General features: G+C 40.4%; 2 protein-coding genes across 2 annotated transcripts; both read left to right on the forward strand.

Annotated features, from left to right (window-relative positions):
- Positions 1-667: 667 nt before the first annotated feature.
- LOC133763604 (olfactory receptor 5AN6-like) lies at positions 668-1618 on the forward strand. The gene has a single exon (XM_062197403.1). It carries the CDS (start codon positions 668-670, stop codon positions 1616-1618), a length of 951 nt encoding a protein of 316 aa, XP_062053387.1.
- A 14896-nt stretch (positions 1619-16514) lies between these two features.
- LOC133763605 (olfactory receptor 5A1-like) lies at positions 16515-17477 on the forward strand. Its single transcript, XM_062197405.1, has one exon. The coding sequence runs from the start codon at positions 16515-16517 to the stop codon at positions 17475-17477; it is 963 nt and encodes a 320-aa protein (XP_062053389.1).
- Positions 17478-19640: the final 2163 nt, after the last annotated feature.

A 19640-nucleotide genomic window follows, 5' to 3' on the forward strand; every position in this document is an offset into this window, starting at 1 on the left:
CTCTCTCTCTCTTTCTTCCCCTTGGTCTCTGTAACTCTTTCAAATAAATAAATAAAATAAATCTAAAAAAAGTCACGAATGACATACAATGAATTAGCACCATTATATAAATAGCTTCTAGAAATCAATAATGAACAATCTAGTTAACAAATGAAGAATAAATATATACACCATATATATACATATATGAGAAGATCAATAAAGAAAAAAACAAAACAGTGCAATAGATTTAGTTTTTTTTTTTACCTGAATGATAGTCAAAGAATGGCACAAAATAATTACAAGTGATGTTGATAATTATATGGTAAGGAATATTGTATTAAATCTCCCCCCCCCCTTTTTTTTTTGATAGGCAGAGTGGACACCGTTGGTTCACCCCCCAATGGCCGCCAATGTTTAGGCATCAATTTGACAACATGTGTGTGTGTGTGTGTTTCTGAAGAAAATAATTGCAAGAATATAACTCCAATTATTATGTGTAATTGAGAAGTGAAATTTCCAATGGTTTTTAAAAATAATTGCTACAATTTTTATAATGTTGAGGATACTTTGTGGATGTTTTCTGTCCAAAACCATGAAGCAATATTCAAAACAAGGAAGTTTCGTAACAATAAAAGTCAATTATTAACCCAAAGATCTTTCTACAGGTTTAAGAAGTTTCAAGATAATGGCTGAGGGAAGGAACAATACAACAGTCACCAAATTCATCCTTTTGGGATTTTCAAATTTTCCTAAGTTCAAGATTATTTTGTTTGTGGTATTCTTGGGGATTTACCTCTCGACAGTGACCTGGAACCTGGGCCTCTTCATTCTGATTTGGATGGACACAAACCTGCATACACCCATGTACTTCTTCCTTAGCAACTTATCCTTCTTAGATTTCTGCTATGTCTCCTCTGTAACCCCTAGGATGCTCTCAGACTTCTTTCAGAAGCCCAAGTCCATCTCTTTTACGGGATGCACCATGCAGTACTTCGTCTTCTCTAGCCTGGGCTTGGCAGAGTGCTGTCTTCTGGCAGCCATGGCTTATGACCGATATGCTGCCATTTGTAACCCACTGCTCTACACAGCCATCATGTCACCCACCCTCTGTGTGCAGATGATAGTTGGGGTCTATATAACTGGTTGCTTTGGCTCATTGATCCAACTGTGTGCTCTACTCCAAATCAATTTCTGTGGCCCAAACATAATCAACCACTTCTTCTGTGACCTGCCTCAATTATTAGTCCTGGCCTGCTCTGACACCTTTTTACTACAAGTCGTGAAGTTTGTGATCGCGGTGATTTTTGGCGTGGCATCTGTCTTAATCATCATGATATCCTATGGGTATATTGGTGCCGCCATCTTGAAGGTTAGCTCTGTTGAAGGTAGGTCCAAGGCCTTCAACACCTGTGCTTCTCACCTGACAGCAGTGACTCTCTTTTTTGGGTCCGGACTCTTTGTCTATATGCATCCCAGCTCTGATAACTCCCTGGGCTATGACAGGATGGCATCAGTCTTCTATACAGTGGTGATTCCTCTGTTGAATCCTTTGATTTACAGTCTGAGGAATAAAGAAATCAAAGATGCCCTAAGGAGGTGTAAGAAGAGAGTACTCTCCCACTGCCATGCTAAATAAAGGTCCGGTCTACTAGTGGACCTGCTGAATGGAAGCCTCTGACCGTGCAAGGGAAAGGCAACATTATTCAACCTCACTGATGCTCTGGCAGGATTGCAAGTGAGTCAGCCCATCCAAATGCAGAACTGGCTCCATGCCATGCAAATTCTGTGACTTCTTTAGTTTTGACAGTGGGCTTTCCTCTCCTACACAAGCAATGACCTCACAATGCAGTTACTATACCGATCTTTATAGAGTGGCATCCTCCAGTTTTTCAGTATTGGCCCCTTATATGTTATTTAAGAATTTCTGACTGCAGGTCAGAGAGAATGGCACTAAACACAAGAGCTGTGGTTTTTCTGACTTAAGACATCACAGGCAGGCAGGATAATGACAACTTTGTGCCACATGTCAAACCCTGAGGGTGCCCAGGTAAATTCTAAGTGATTGTAATGAGGATACAGAGAGAAGCATAACTTTAGGTTTTGACCTAACTTCTTGGCCAAAAAATACACTATAGGTAGTTTGATCTAGAATTTATTTTCTAGGATTTTATTTTTAGAATTAAATATCATATAATCTGAAAGTGAATGAACATGGTAGTATATTTCTGGAAAGCTAAAAGGCAGAGGAAAAGTGGTGATTTGGATTCTAAAATATATTGAAAATACTACATTTCTGTTATGATGGCAGACTGGATACATAAATGTACCCACTGCTGCAAAAAAACTAAAGATGTTAGAGGAAATATTTTTTTTTTAGAAATATTTTACAATACATTTCTGAGCAGGCAGGTAAATAAAGGAAATCTCCAAGTATCCAAATATAAAGTACTATCAGGAATTCTGAGAAGAAAGGCAGTTTTTCACAATTGGAGAAATTTAGTAAACTCTGGTAATATTGGACTTGAATTTGGACAAGCCTGATAGAGGACCTATATATATGTATTCCAACAAGGAAGAAACAAAGAAACAAAATCCTGATTCACACACCAAAAGGATCTTGACTGTCAGACTTCATTCAGGTACAGGGAAAAGCAAGCTGAGAATTTGTGACCACAGGCTCTAATGGAGGTTTGTGGTCTGAATTATACCACCCATGTAGTTCAGGGATCTTTAGATGATAATTGATTGTAAAATAGTCCCAGATTGTGGGGCTGGCTCTGTGGCGCAACAGGTTAACGCCCTAGCCTGAAGTGCCGGCATCCCATATGGGTGCTGGTTTGAGACCCAGATGCTCCACTTCTGATCCAGCTCTCTGCTATGGCCTGGGAAAGCAGTAGAGGATGGCCCAAGTCCTTGGGCTCCTGCACTCATGTGGGAGACCTGGAAGAAGCTCCTGGATCCTGCCTTAGGATGGGTGCAGCTCTGGCCATTGCGGCCAATTGGGGAGTGAACCAGTGGATGCTTGAAGATCTCTCTCTCTCTATGTAATTCCGACTTTCAAATAAATAAATAAATAAATAAATAAATAAATAAATCTTTAAAAAAAATAGTCCCAGACTGTGAGTGCCCTCAAACACTAGTCAGAAGCAGATGCAAATCCTCTCAAGATTCTTAAAAGACAATCTTAACCCCATACCCAAATAATCCTCACAAATAATCTCCAGAGAAAATCAGCCTGCAGACATCCTAAAATACACAAGGAAACAAGACTGTGTGGGAACAAACCAAGATGGCATGGCAATCTCAAGCTCACAAAGACTTCAGAAGCCCATGGTCATACTACCTTGATGATATGGCCTGATCGTGTCTGATCTTGAAGCTAAGCAGGGTGGGGCCTGGTTAGTACTTGGATGTAAGCTTGCCTGGGAATATCAGGTGCTATAGGCTTTAAAAAAGAAGAGAACAGGTTAGAGTTAGAGTAAGAAAAACAAAAAATAAATTTTTAAAAAAGATAAGAACAGAAAAATATTAAATTACCAAAAAAAGAAACTTACTGATAGGTTAAAAATAGAAATGCAATAAACATGGGAGTACAGATATCTTGTCTGCATACTGATTTCATATTTTTTTAGGCTAAGAATCCAGTAGGATTTCTGAATCATGGTAGTCTTATTTTTAATTTTTGAAAAAGATAGCATTTAAAAATAACTACTTATTTATTTGAAAGGCAGCGTTACAGAGATGCAGAGGCAGAGAGAGAGAAAGAGGGAAAGAGAAGTCTTCCATCCATCCACTAGTTTACTCCCCAGATGGCTGCAATGGCCGGAGCTGTGCCGATCCAAAGCCAGGAGCCAGAAGCTTCTTCCTCATCTCTCACGTGGGTACAGGGGCCCAAGGACTTGGGCCATCTTCTACTGCTTTCCCAAGTCATAGGAGAGAGCTGGATTGGAAGTGGAGCAGCTGGGACTCAAACTGGTGCCCATATGAATGCCAACACTGCAGGCGGCAACTTTACTTGCTATGCCACAGTGCCGGCTCCAAACCTCCATAGCATTTCGCATAATGGTTATTCAAATTTACATTTTCACCAGTAGTCTATCCTCATTTCTTCACATATGTGCCAGAATATTTTTTGTCTTTTTGATAATAGCCTTTCTGATTGGGGTAGGTGGACATCCATTGTGATTTGGCTTAGCAGGGTGACTGTATTAACAGTATTGTAACATGTATTTCAAGATTACTGGGAGAGAGAATTCTAAATGTTATTGCCACAAAGAAATGGTGAGCATTTGAGGTGATGAATAATTTAAACATTGTGATTTGATCATTACAGACTGTATACATGGATTAAAATGTCACATTTTAATGAATATTTATGTACAATTATTATGTGTCCATTAAAAACAAGATAAGGGACCGGGGTTTTGGAGTAGTGGATTAAGCCACTTCTTATAACACCAGCATCCCACATGAGCACCAGTTAGAGTCCTGGATGCTCTACTTCCAATCCAGCTTCCTACTAATGCACCTGGGAAGACAGCTGAAGCACCCTGCCACCCATGTGAGCGTCTCTGGTGGAGTTCTAGGCTCCTGATCTAGGGCTGTCCCAGCCCTGGCCATTGCAGGCAGTCATCTGGGGAGTGAGCGAGCAGATGGAAGATTGATCACCTGCTCTCTGTCTGCCTCTCTCTCTGTAATTCTGCTTTTCGAATAAATAAATAAATCTTAAAAACTGTAAAACAAAAAGAGGAAGAAGAACGAGAATTAAAAATGTGATTGAAAGAACCAGAGGCGTTTCCGGAGGATTTCCATTACCGGCAGTTTAGTGCATTATAGGATGTATAAATGGCCCTCTTCTCTGGAACAAATGAAATGTTGGATTTGAAACAGAATCATCTTATAAATGTATTTACACTTCCGTAATCAAAATGAGAAATACGCTAAGTCCCCAAATGAAGTGAAAAGAGGAAACCAGGGAAGTAAGCAAGTTCCAAGAGCTGCAGTCCCCAACCTTTGGCTGTGGACCCCAGGCTTCTGCTATAGGCTGTGACATTCTGCTGTAAACCATGAAATTCTGCCGTGGACCCTGAACTTCTGCTGTGGACCCCAAGTTTCTGCTATAGACCACGAACTTCTTCTGCAGACTCCGAACTTCTATTGTGGACTTCTGCTGTGGACTTCTTGTGTGGTGCTGGGTCAGAAAACCAAGTCAGCCTTCCCCCCCCTTCTATCTGGAAGGTGACCTGCACAGAAAGCATGGAGGGCCATACTCTCGGTGTATATGAAAATTCTTAAAGATTCTGTTCAGTAAAATAAATGCACAAATAATTTGTAGTTTAAAGCAATTACAAAAAATTTCAGAATCAAGCCCCCATAACTGAATACCATCAGGGAAAAGAAAATAGGCCATATAAACATACCTGTGAAATACATAAAATTTGTTTGCCTTAAATAAAATAATTAAAGAATAAAGAGAAAACAAGAGAGGCTGGCATGCCTGAGAGTTCACAGGCTCAAAGGTAACGATCTTAGGAAAGCATCATTCCCGAGGTTGGTATTTCTCAGGGGTTTGGTCACGAAAGGAAAAAGAAGCAAGCTGTGGAAAGAAATGTGCTAACAGAATTTTAAAAATCAAGTGAATTAATAACCCATGTCTGTTCTTGAGTAAGTCACCAAATACAAAAGAAAGTGCTCTTTCCTGTTAGCAACGTAGGACCACACACTGAAACTAGGAGACGTAGCAAAGTGCGCCAATCCCAAGTATTTGTGTGATGCCTGCATGATCCCACATAGTCGTAAATCTCAACCTCTGAGAGACTGTGATTTGCCAATCGTTTCAGGCTTCCAGAATTCCCTCAGTGTTGTGCTGTGTCATGGTCTGGTTATATCATTCACCAACGAGACCTTTGTTGCAAAAATCCATATTCTCGGTACAGAACAGTCAAAAGAGGAAGAAAGAAGGAGATAGAGGCACTCCCTTTGGTGGGAATGAAGAGATTCACCCAGGGTTTTCATGAAATGGTCATTTCTTCTTAATGCAGTTACAACATAGTTTGACTTGTACCAATCCAAGTTGTCTATGGGCTATCAGGAATATTCAAAGTACTTCAAAAGTTTGTGGAAAATGGAATGAAAAGATAAGTTTATTTCGGTGCAAAAATATTGAAATCCATGCATACAAGGAATCTTCAAAACATTCGTGGAAAATGCATTGATGAAAGAAAGTATGCATGAATTTCAAAATTTTTTTACCCCAAAATAAACTTAATTTTATTACGCTTAATTTTATTTCTCCACGAACTGTCTGAAGTACTCTGGTACTATATAGCTATGAAGAAGACCAAATTAACCAATGAATGTAAAGTGACATGCAAAATAGAGCATTCTTGTATGTCTGGCATATTTGTTAACAATGAAACACCAAAATGTGAAATCCTGTTAGGCTTTCGGTAACCAGTAGAGGGAGGTCAATCCCAAGATTCTACAGTAACAGAAAAGTTAAGGAAACTTTGAGGATCTGATTAGTGATAGTGACAATTCTGTACTGACTTCCATATGTATCTCTTTACAGTTTGCATCTATGAACTTTTAGGATTTTTCACAGCTTGGCTATGAACCCTTCATCTCATGGATGAGGGAGCAAAAATTTAGCTCACACCTGCTGAAGGTGACCTAGTAAAAGAGCAGCAGATGAGGGACCAGAGAAACACGTACATTATCCTGGGGGCAGATGTTAAACCCTTCTCACAATGGTCCAGATGGGATTTTTTTTTTTTCCTTAATAGTTCCCACTTCAGCATGGATGATCCCTACTAATATCTTGACATGCATGTCTGAGAGAGAATGAATAAATCCACCTTAGCATTATTCCCAGACTTCACTTTGTCTCAAGGTCTCACAACCTGTTATTCAGTTCCTTTTTTCTTTGGACAAATATAAGAAAATTATGACTATAAGAAAAATTCCTCCTTGAGCTAAGCATTAATTCTTTCCTATAATTTCAACATATTACTTCTCTTCTGCAAAAGGGACTTTAAAATATCCTCCCTCCCTATTTCACAAGATGCAGCAGTGAATATCCTTATTAGCTGTGAGGCTACAGTTACACAGCTAAGCTCACAGGCAGCCTGAAGATATCACTGGGAAAAAGAACAAATGGTGGGGGTGGTGGCAGGAATCATTTAGGGCTGAAATGATGGGCTTAGGAATTTGGGAGGGTCTGAGGAGCAATAAATCATGAATATTTAAAATACATTCACTGGGAGTGGCAGTATAGAAAAACAGGAAGTCTTGGTAGAGGGAAAATTTCAAGTTTGAGATTTTCAAAGTAAGCAGATTCCTATTGGGGTGAGGCCTGGGCTGAGGCAGTTAAATCGTCTGATCAGGGTGGCACACAGTTTTAATTCGGGGGAAGGGTAGAGGTCAAGACAGTGTATAGTTAGGGAATTCAGAAGCACATTAGCCTTGAAGCCATTTGATTTATCTTTCTGGTAGCCAGCATACTGGGTATAGTGCTGTGTCACATGGAGGCTAAATCAATGTTGACTTGAGAAACAGGAAAATGAATCACTGGGAGGTAAAGTTGGTCCAGAAATGCCCCCTGCATTACTGAGCTTGAAAGTTGGTCTTTTCTTTTTAAAATGTTTTTATTTATTTGAGAGATATAGACACATGCAGTGAGAGAGAGAGAGAGAGAGAAAGAGAGAGAGAGAGACATGGAGAGAGCTCCCATTGCGTGATTTACTCCTCAAATGTTTACAATGGCCATGGGGTTGGCCAAGGCTGAAGCTGGGAGCCAAGAACACAATCTCCCATGTAAGTGGCAGTAACCAAGTTACTTGAACCACCAACTTCTGCCTCCCAGGGTCTGCGTTAGCAGGAAGCTGGAACCAGGAGCTGCAGTGAAGAATGGAACCCAGGCACTCTGATATGGAATGCCTGCATCTTAACCACTAGGCTAAACGTCTGCTCCCTGAAATTTGGTCTTGAGGAGAGGCAGCTGATGGGTGAGCAAGAAGTGATTCCCTGTCATTATTAGACAGATGTAGTAATTCCCATTTAGGTGTGGTTTCTTTTAAGCTGATTGCCCAAACCCACTGGTGATCAGTTTGAGAAGAATGATGTCTTGAGAACCCAACACAAGACACACTGTAGACAGTATCCAGAGAGAAGCTGTTCATTGTTTTTTTTTCTACCTTTCTCTACATCCCATATGGCAAAGAGGATTTTGAAGATAATTTTAGATTTAATACATTTATGTAAAATTAACAGATACTTGATAACCTATAGCTGTCCTCTGCTCTCTTCTTCTCCTACCTCCCCAAACCATCAAAATCCATGTAGACTCAAGGATCCTCTGTTCATCTGACTTTTCATGGTCCCCTGTAGACAAGACCTTTCCCACCATCTGGGGCCTGTCTGAGTAGCCCTCTCCACTGAACATTCATCAGCCACACTGCCTGCCTCCAATCATTGTGGCCTCTTCTTGAAACAGTCCTGCCAACAAAATGCTACTTTTAAGAGTAAGCAAGTTCAGCATGGTCATACTTTTCCCAAATCACATTAGCACTGGATCATTTTCAGGTCTATTTTAAGGGACAACATGGTGTTGCAATGCATGAGAATCAATGGGATGCATGATTCCCAATGGCTCCATGCTTCTCTGTGTTCCTGGTCTGAGAAAGGCTTTTTCAAAGGATGGCTTTTTAAGGAAAAGCGAAGGGTGGGCTGTCTTAGTGGGGGATACCACAGCTTTGCGGCTTCCGAGAAATGGCTCTATTCCTCCCCTCACTCCAAGCAGGATCAGAGGATCAGAAGAATCTCTTTAAATAATAGGCCACAGGCACTATGTATGGAGGGCTGCAGATGTCTGACAGATGTGGTTAGCTAACTGTTTTCTAGGTTTTACCATGCTAGTTTATAGATCTATTCTAAGACTGAGAACCAATTTCAGAGAACACTTTCTCCCATTTATCCTGTATCCAGCAAAATAAATAAATGAACTTTCATGTTATTTTTTAAAAGCTAAAACAGTTATTTACAAAGACAGACAAGACTGGCTTTCAGCCAAAGTATAAAATTCTGTAATTTGTCTTCTGCTTCAGCATTTCCCATGTGGAGTCCCTGTCTCCTTGATTTTAGGTTTCTTGTTCTTCCCTCTGCTGCTTGCCTCTGAGCCCTTGTGTGACTTTCTTCTCCATGACTTCGAGCATAGGCATAAATTCTCCCATCAAGCTAATGACTGGTTGTGTCTGGTGAGCAGCCACAGCTGAGACCACTGCCTTAGTCTCCAAACCTGTTCTAACTTTTCCAATCTAGAGAATTCCTTCACTCGACAGTGCCAGCCCCTGGACCCACTTTTTCATTTCTTTTTCTTCTTTTCCTTCAAACCTGGCTTATCCCTTTCTTCAGTACTTAATATTACTCAGATTCCCTCTAAGCCCTATTCCAGATACCCCCAGCATTCTATTGAACTGTACTGGGGAAACCACACCTTTATTGCCACGTGCAATAACCTCTTGTTCATGTTTTTCCTCCAGTTTCCCTGCTATGTTCACCAACCATCGTGTGTGGTCAGGGCTTAGAGATCAGGATAAGGAATTTGGATATCTTGGGACCATTAACCAACAGCAGCAATCTAATGGACATGGTTGAACAAGGAATGGCAAGGTTGGATGCGTGTTTTAGTGTGGTCCACCTGCAGGTTAGGAGGAAAGATCGAATTGAATGGAGTCTAAAGGCAAAAAACCAGTTAGAAGATTGTGGCAGATCATGAACAGTAGATGACAATTGTCTGATGAAATAAAATTTTCTGGGGGTGGAAAAGGCATGAAAGGAGGTCTCGCTGACTCTACTGACAGCGTTTTAAGTAACAAAGAAAAAAGATAACCCTTAACTAATGAAGTGGGGGGAGGAACTGTAAAACAGTACAGTCTTCTCAAATCATACCCTTATATATTTCACGTGGCAAAAATGAGGGAGAACCCAGAGGTTTGTGTTTTTTTTTTCTCGAAAAGCTTTAATTTTGTACAAACTACTGCATTGAGCATGGTGATCTTCACTCAACACTAAGTCTTTAGAGAGACCCCAAGAATGTAGGCGTAACTCCAAGAGCAGGGGACTCAAGGAGGCAGCATAATTTGCTTAGCTTCACAGTAGGAGACTCAGACCCTGGCAGAAGCAAGGCTGGTGGGGTTGTGGGTGGAGACGGAAAGTGCAGCAGATTTGTCTCATCTGGATGCAAGTTGAAGAGCTGCCAGCACAAACAGGGTGTGGACACCATCGTTCACAAATCCTTGAAAGAAGCCACAGTCTCCTGTGGCTTTACACAATGCCCACTTCCTTCTGTTCCTTGCATGTCCTTCCCCAAGACACACAAATAGACTTCAAGTCTTTTCAAGTAGATATTTGATAAATGAAAAAAAGCACGTACATGAAGGAAATGTGGCCCTAGACAAGAAGCAAAAGGTTATTTTTCTTTCATACTCCCTGCACATAGATGTTTTGAATGATAAGAGCTATCAAGTAATTTGTTTGAATTGTCGTCTTTTTTTTTTTTTTTTTAATGTCCTTATGGGGGCAGTGGAGAATAGAGGACCCATCATGGGTTTGGCTTCTTGAAGACCTTATTTTAAATTCCAGCTTTGCCACAAGCTTTCTGTGTGAACCTTGCAAATGACTTCTCAAAAATTCATTTTTTCAACTGAAAATGCATTTAAGAATTTTTCTTTTGGTGGTTACTATGAGGATATTATGCCATAAAGTATACAAGAAGCCACTCTCCACAATCGAAAATATTTAATACCCGCCTATCTCCTTTCCTGTTTCTTTATTTCATAGAATTAGAATCTCAGGATTTCAAGGAATTCACAAGTTCAACTAACTCTTTAAAATCATAAACCTCTTCACTGTCAAGTGCACGAACTCTGCTTCTACACTTCCAGCATGTCTGGAGTCAACTTGTTTTCCTTTTAACTTTCAGGTTGCTGCTTTGGCAATTCTAGACTCATAACTGTGTGTAAACATGTGTTTGCATTAAAAGCCTCCCCACTTCCTTCCCTACTTCTGAAAAAAAATTTTTTTAGCACATTTCATTCTAGTTCTAATTCTTGGAAAATACCCAGAGGAGTTCTGTGAAATCGGTTGCTTTACAAAGGTAACTGCTGTTGTGTAATGTTGTTGCTTATTTTGGAGCCAAAAACCAGCCTTGGAGTTTATTGACTCCAGGGATATCTTACTGGAACGAGACCAGGGGTCAGGAATATAATGGAAGCAGGGCTTATGAAAAGCAACTCTACCCAAACAAAGCTGTCATCCTCTTTACTCCTGAGCCCGGGCAGGCAGCCAAGCTGCCTGTTAGTACTCTCTGGGACACATCATAACTCACCATCGGGACAGATACCATGGCAATTGGAACCTTCCATTAAAGCGCCATAAAGTCCTTTCCATGGTGGACAATTTACCATAGCTACATCCAAATTTTATTTATCTCTTTGGTCAAGACCGGTACTTCAGGTGCTAGCAGAGCTAGGTTTTGTTACTGTTCCAAGACTGTGATCTTAGCCATCCCACTGAAATGCAGAGTTCAATGATTTGTAGGTAAGTCTGCTGTTTTCCTTCCTTGGAATGGTTCCTGGAGAATCCTAGAATCCGAGAATAGTGAAGTAAGAAAGACCCTTGAACGTGGGGGAAGCAGAGCAGGCAAGATGCTCTTCTATGCTCTGACTTTAACCAGAGGAAGCTGAAATTTACCTATTTTGTATTCTGTAATTCTGCAAAAATTCTGTGGTCTTAAAAATGTTTCTGTTATTTGCAAATAGAAATAAGAAAGGAAGAAAATGGACCAAAAAAAAAAAAAAGACTGATCTAAGCTAATTTTTCTATTTTTTTATGGTCTATACAGGATATGAGACTATTAAGATTCAGAGAGGGAAATATTTTTCCAAAGGTCACACAGCATAAAGGTAAGAGAAATAGGACTTGGATCAGAATTTTTTCCTTGAACTTTCATACTGGTGCTTTTTGTGCAATTCTAGATTCATAAGATGTAGTTTGATTATGTCTGGATTCTCCCCAGTTATCTTTGGGACTACATATTTTAATACAATACAGAGCAGAGCAGAAAGAGCTACTTCTGGAAAAGAAGACATTAATTATATTTTCACCTCTGGTACCAATGAACTGCACAAACACTCACTTTATCTCTGTTGGAATCAGATTTATCATCTGTCATGGAAAAAGACTAGGTTAACCGGTTTCTGACTCTGATATTTTACTATTCCAGTATTTTTGCTATATCCTCATAGTTTTCTGGACATTAACGCAGTATTTAAAATAGGATAGGCCCAGTGATTGAGGGATTAGGACAAACTTACAGTCCCAGTGTGGTAATTACTGGATAACCCTTTGAGCACCTGTGATGTGCCAGGCACTGCAGCAGATGAGGGGAGAATGAATGGTCAGGGTAGACAGCCCAGCTCTTGTCCTCATGTCAGGCTGTCCAGGTTTCCTTCAACACACCCCACAAAATCACCCAAACTACCAATACACGCCACCCCCCAAATTCTTCGCTCACTTGGGAATCACCACATTAGAACTTCATTCCTCTTTATCTTGATTTGTTGTTCCCACCATATCTAAAATGTAAACAGCCCTGCTGAGGTTCAGGACAAGAAAGCTCTTCATCATCATTTTCAGAATTCAGACTGCACATGACCATTTTTGGTCCAGTCAGATGGGAGGGAAGAAGGATCCTATCCAAGGCAATTATAGCTATGACAATTTGGCTCCACTGATTGCCCAGACCCAGGGTCAGTTCACGAAACAGGCTCTGGAGTCAATAAATGGGGGGTTTAGATCTTAACCCAGTCACCTAATAACTTCTTGAGCTTTTGCAACCTCAACAATCTTCTTGTCTGTAAATGCATGGAATAGTAATTTAATTCATTCATCAAATATTGCTTAATGCCTGGTTTGTGATAAACCCTGGGTGAGGCTATGAGGCCTCCTGGAGCTTGCAGTTAAGGGGACCGAGAAGAAGCAAGCAAACAATCACAAACACAAAGTGTACCACGTTTTACTAACTAAAGGTCATGTGGCAGATGTAGCGTTTTGATTGCATACAAGTCCATGCACCAAGCTTAGGCAGCAGGTATGGTGCAGAGAAGACACTGGATTAGGGATGAAAATACATGGGTTCATATTCTGCCACTGTAGGTCATTTGAGAAGTAATGAAAACTATTTTTCCTCTCCAAAATTTTGTTATTTCATTTAATATTCACAATCTATGAGATTGTCTTATTATTGCCTCCATTTTACAATACAGCAAAATCACAACAGGAGATTAGAGTGATATGCCCGCTTGTCCAAAGCCACCAAGCTGGTGAGCATGGATGCCAGGATTAGAGGCTAATCTGGTATCAAAACCCTACTTTTGGTGACTACAGTAAGGTAACAGATGTGAAAATGCTTCATAAAGTCAAATGCACTGTAAAAATAAGTGGTGGTGGCTCAAACAGCATACAAATATGTATATATGTTACTTTTAAAAGGAAATGTAACATATATGATACAAAATTTTTCTTTAATTTTACCTGCAGATGCCTCTAGGTTTTTTTTTTTTTCTTCTTTCTTTTTGACAGGCAGAGTGGACAGTGAGAGAGAGAGACAGAGAGAAAGGTCTTCCTGTGCCGTTGGTTCACCCTCCAATGGCTGCTGCAGCTGGCGCTGATCCAAAGCCAGGAGCCAGGTGCTTCTCCTGGTCTCCCATGCAGGTGCAGGGCCCAAGCACTTGGGCCATCCTCCACTGCACTCCTGGGCCACAGCAGAGAGCTGGCCTGGAAGAGGGGCAACCGGGACAGAATCTGGTGCCCCGACCGGGACTAGAACCCGGTGTGCCAGCGCCACAAGGCGGAGGATTAACCTATTGAGCCACGGCGCCGGCCGCCTCTGGTTATCTATGTACTATTTATAGAAAATAACCAGGAGTTAGCTTTTTTTAAAAAAAGATTTTATTTATTTATTTGGGAGGTAGAGAGAGAGAGAGAGAGAGAGAGAGAGAGAGAGAGAGAGAGAGAAAGCTCTTCCATCTACCGATTTACTCCCTAAATGGTCACAACAGCTGTAACTGGGCTGATCTGAAGCCAGGAGCCTAGAGCTTCTTCCAGGTCTCCCACTTGTGTGCAGGCACCCAAGGACTTGGGCCATCTTGCACTGCTTTCCCAGGCCATAAGCAGAATTGGAAAAGGAGTAGTAGCCTATTATGCCACAGGGACAGCCCTAGCAGCAATTAATTTTTATCACACTTTAAAAATTCATAGATTAGAAATACTAGACACATGGAGTTTAAATAAAAGAACTGATGAATCTTGGTAAAATGTACCTTTCATTCTAACTGTAGATGTGCAGAAATAAGTGGGAGGGTGGGGGAAATACTGCTTTTAAAGTTTCTCTTCCTTATTCTGTTACCTATTACAGAAGAATTTATTTCTAAAACTGTCTCAGTTCAAACCACTGACTTTCTTCTTAGCTTTTGAAGAAATTTTCTGGTCTTTTTTCTCAGTGTCCTTGCACTCCCAACCACTTCTACACTAGTCTATTATATTGTTAAAGATTTGTTTGACAACTGATCCCTGCTTGAAAAGAAATAAACAAAATTTTAAAAAGAAGGGAAAGTAAAACTTTTATGGTTCCTTCTTGTCCATAGGAAAAAGGTCAAATTCTTTACATGATATTAATTCAGCAAATAATTATTGATCACTTACTATGTGCCAGGCACTAATATAGGTGTCTAGGATACTTTAATATCAAAAAAGGGCCTGAGTGGTGGTGTAGTGGGTAAAGCTACTGTCTGTGACACAGGCATCCCATATGGGCACCAGTTCTTATTCTGGCTGCCACACTTCTGATCCAGCTCCCTGCTAATGGCCTGGAAGAAGGAAAGGAAGATGACCCAAGTGTTTGGACCCATACCATCCACATAGGAGACCTGGATGAAGCTCTAGGATCCTAGTTTCTGTCTGGCCCAGGCCTGGCCATTGTGGCCATCTAGGGGAGTGAACCAGCAGATGAGAGCCTTCTCTCTCTTCTTTCTCTGTCTCTGTAACTCTCACTTTCAAATTAATAAATCTTAAAAAAAAAACAATCAGAAGAAACAGAGATCCCTAAATATATCAAGCTATATTGGAGGGAAGAAGTCAATAAAGGAACGGGTTTTGCATTTAATGTTAGAAGACAATAAGTACTATAAAAACAGAATAGGATAAAAGGGAAGGAAGTCCAGAAGTGAAGAGAAGATAGAAATGTAATATGAATACATGTGTACACATGTAATTATATATATACAGTTTATGCAATTATATGTGTTTGTATGTTTGTGCTTATGCATATATATATATATGTATTTTTTATGAAGCATACTACTGTGTTTGCATCTTTGCTTCTGAAGATCTTTCACAATTTTTCCGTTGTCCTTTCTCGAAACTTGTCTTCTATTAATCATGTTTATTGTGTGCTCCCGCCATGGTATTTGATGTCCCTAAAACCCTATGCTCTCCTGTGCTTTTGGAAACACTTTACCTCCTTTTAATTCAGAGATCTCTGAACCAACCACCTCCCAACTCCATCACACACCAAATTTTCATTCTGATAACCCTTTACTCATCTTTGGAATCCTCCTCAAATATATCTTTTTGAAAAGACCATCTGCTAAGTCCAGATTGTGTAGAATTGTATGAACAATTCTCAGAGCACCTGTTGCAGAATGATAAAATTGAACGGCCTGTCTGTCCCATGCATTAAGTTGAGCATTTTGAACTTAAAAATGTTCATTAATTTTTACATCATTGGCATCTAATCCTGTCAAGAACTTGAGGCTAGATATTTGATCAATTGGCCATGTTTGTGCAGAAGCAGTGGTAGAATTTTAATGTCAGACATCTTTAGCCCATTATTTAGTCTCTCAAAGGGATGCTAGTTTTGCAAAACTCTATGTACTTCTCTCCCCTACTTAAAGGAGAAAAAACTAAACTTGACCTCATAAACCAAACTACATTTACAAGAAACACATCGGTCTCTCCAAGCATTTTGAGTTACGGTGTTTTTCTTCTCTTAGAAAATAATAAACAGTGTAAATCTTAGTGATCTAATAATCTAATCCCAATTCTTGGAGCAATTGAAAACAGTAGTAGTTAGTGAAAGTGCCATTAGTAACTTCCTTCGGTAGTATGGTGATGTTGGTGATGTTGGCAGCGAAGGTAACAATCCAGGCAATGCAGAAATATTAAATAATTTCTTCTAGAGTCTGTCAATTTTACATAAACATATGCTTCAGAGCAAGGTGATGGTGATCTCCATGAAAGACCCGATCATGGGGTGGAATGAGATTCTGCATTAGGGATAGGACATTTGCCTTATGGTGTCTCCTCTGATTCTGGGAGTGTATGATTCCCCTACAGACCCAGTTTCTTCACCTGACTGTCATTGCCCCAGGAAATCTCCCTTTGGGGCTCTGAATGCAGCAGAGAGTTGATACATGGATGTGGGAAGAAATGACAGCACAGTGACCAATTTCATCCTTTTGGGATTTTCAGAACGTCCTGAGCTGCAGGTTATGCTCTTTTTGCTTTGTCTGGGAATCTATTTCATGACTCTGGCTGGGAACCTGGGCCTCATTGTACTTATCAGGATGGACTCACATCTACATTCCCCCATGTATTTCTTCCTTGGTAACTTATCCTTTGTTGATATATCATATACCTCCTCTGTAGCCCCTAAGATGCTCTGTGACTTCTTCCAGGAACAGAAAGTCATCTCCTTTGTGGGCTGTGCTGCTCAGTTTTTTTTCTTCCTTGGGATGGGAGGCACTGAGTGTTGCCTCCTGGCGGCCATGGCATACGACCGATATGCTGCCATCTCCAACCCTCTGCTCTACACATCCCTCATGTCTCCCACCATCTGTGTGGGGATGGCCATTACAGCGTATGCCGGTGGATTCCTCACGGGGTTGGTCCAAACTAGCTCCATATTCCAGCTCCATTTCTGTGAGCCACGAGTCATTGACCACTTCTTCTGTGACCTGCCACCCCTGCTGGGCTTGTCTTGCTCCAGTACCTTCATCAGCCAGGTGGTGAACTTTATAGTTGTGTGTGCGGTCGGTGGCACGTCAGCTCTTGTTGTCTTGGTTTCCTATGGCTACATCATTGCCACTGTTATGAAGATCCATTCAACTCAAGGGAGGATAAAAGCTTTCAGCACCTGTGCCTCTCATCTGACCACAGTGATTCTCTTCTATGGCTCAGGGCTCTTCTCATATCTTCATTCCACTGTTGGGTACTCACGGGACCAAGATAAAGTGGCTTCCATGTTCTATAGTGCTGTGATCCCCATGCTGAACCCCATCATCTATAGTCTGCGAAACAAGGAGATCAAAGATGCATTGAAAAATATCAAGGAGAGGAAGATGCAGTTATCCTCTCTGTGTTTTATAGTTCCTTAAGTTAAAAAAAAAAGCTTTTCCAGTTTTGCTCAATCTAGATAAGCATGAAATAAATGGCATATAGACTCTGAGAAGCATTAGAGACACTCTTTCAAAATGAAATCCCCAAGCTGCATGTCCATTGGACAATTAGGCTCAACAGAGGTTTGCTTTCTTTATGTACATGTTTTTTTCATGAGCTGATAGGATTTCAATTTTGGTCATTTGCAATAGAAAATAAATACACTTTCCTGTAAGGTTCCTTAGCTGTAAAACATCAGGTGCTTTAGAACCTGCTGGAATATGATTCCAGGACTGCTGATATGAAGACCTCTTTACAATACAATACTTCTCCTACCAATCCATTTACTTTTTGGGACAAATCTTCTATTCCTCTTAACTTGGATCCTACCTAACCAAGGATTGGTACTGACCAGCAAAGCTGACTCTGGGTTAGAAATCTGAGCTCCCTATCTGAGGTCAGCAGTGTTTACCACAGGAGTAAGAGGAACCTGTTAACCACGTTTGAGAAGAGCCAAGGTCACATTTGGGGGCCATGAAATCCATTGGGGCCAGAAACAGGAGTCAAAACCCAAGGCGCCAAAGCTGTAAAGCCATAGCAAGCAAAAAACATGGAAAAGGTCAAATGAGAAATCCTAACAGGGAATAGTGTGCCATAAGGTTAATTTGCATGTCTGAAATGTCCCATGATGGGTGATGAGTGAGGCCACTTGCTTTAAGGAACAAGGTCAGGGAAGAGAGATTTCCTCTGGCAGCCCTGTTTGCGCATTTACTCCTGAGACCAGTTCTACTCTTGTCCTTATATGGCTATCTGACTCACTCTCTGTCTCACCCCATCCTCACTTGACTTTTATGTCACAAACTGCCAATTGTACACTGTCTCCTGGAACTTGACCTCGGTTTGTCACATGATTCTGACATCCTTGTTTTCATTTTTATCCACTATCTCAGACAGGGATCCCAATCCACGACATGATCTGAGATAGGACAACCATGTCAGTGAGTGCGCATCACAGCTGAATGTGGATTTTAAGTTGTCTTTGATCCCGTTTTGAAAATGACTCTTGAAGAAAGGATAAAAATTGTTTGTGTAAACCATGGTGAACCATGCAGACAAACCCTAAATCACATCTTCTACGGCCATAACTATTCCTCCTCAGTCCCATTATAAATAGCATAGTTCTCATAGATCTGACCACTTGGATTATTAGCAGTTTATGTAAGGGTGGGGTTGTGACTTAGACTAGAGATTCCTTTGTAAAGCCTTCCTTGATCCTGGCCTCCAAAGACCAGATTAATTGTTTCTGAAATGCATTCCTATAGCATCCTCTATTTCACCCATCATTACCTAGGACATTTTGTAATATTTTTCTTGTTTAATTGTTAACATCCTTGTCTAAACATCCCTCTATTCTTTCCCCAAAACAGGACATGGCTGGGACAAACTATGCACTTAATAAATAAATAAGTAAATCCAAATTCACTACACAGGTAATTTAGAGATTTTATAGCAAACGAAGGGAATTAACATTTATGGAATGCTTATACTATGTCAGGAATTATGCACAATTTTTAAAAATTGTATTTTAATTTTAAATCATACACACTGATTTCTTGTTTAAAAGAAATCAAACCTATGGGTAGAATATATCTCCTTCGACCATGGCACTCAGGATCAGTCTATTCCCACACTCCCCAAGAAGCCATGATCCCCAGGCTGAACTACATCATCCATGGTATGTAAACTTATACTTTCTATGCATGTTAACATTCACATGTATACTAGCTGAAATATATAATACTGCTTTGTGTATATTTATGTAAATGGTGTTGAACTATATGATTATTCTATATTTTGTGTTATTTCATTCAACATTGTTTCTTGAAGCTCTTTTGGTGTTAAGGACACACATATCTACCTCAGTCTTTTTTTTCTTTCATAGAATTAAACGCCAAAGTTCATGTACCTGTTCCTCCACTGATGATCATTAAGGCAGTTGTCACGTTTATCAGTTACATAATATCTACAGCATCCAGCAGGAGGTACACATATTTGTAGATGCCAGCTCATGCTCATAGCCACTTTTTAGTGTAGGAACTGAGAGGCTGGATTGCTATTTAGAGGGTGTGTCTAGCCAGCTGTGTAACGGACACCGAGCTCCT

The sequence above is a fragment of the Lepus europaeus genome, chromosome 7, assembly GCF_033115175.1.
Source record: "Lepus europaeus isolate LE1 chromosome 7, mLepTim1.pri, whole genome shotgun sequence".
Classification (NCBI taxonomy): domain Eukaryota; kingdom Metazoa; phylum Chordata; class Mammalia; order Lagomorpha; family Leporidae; genus Lepus; species Lepus europaeus.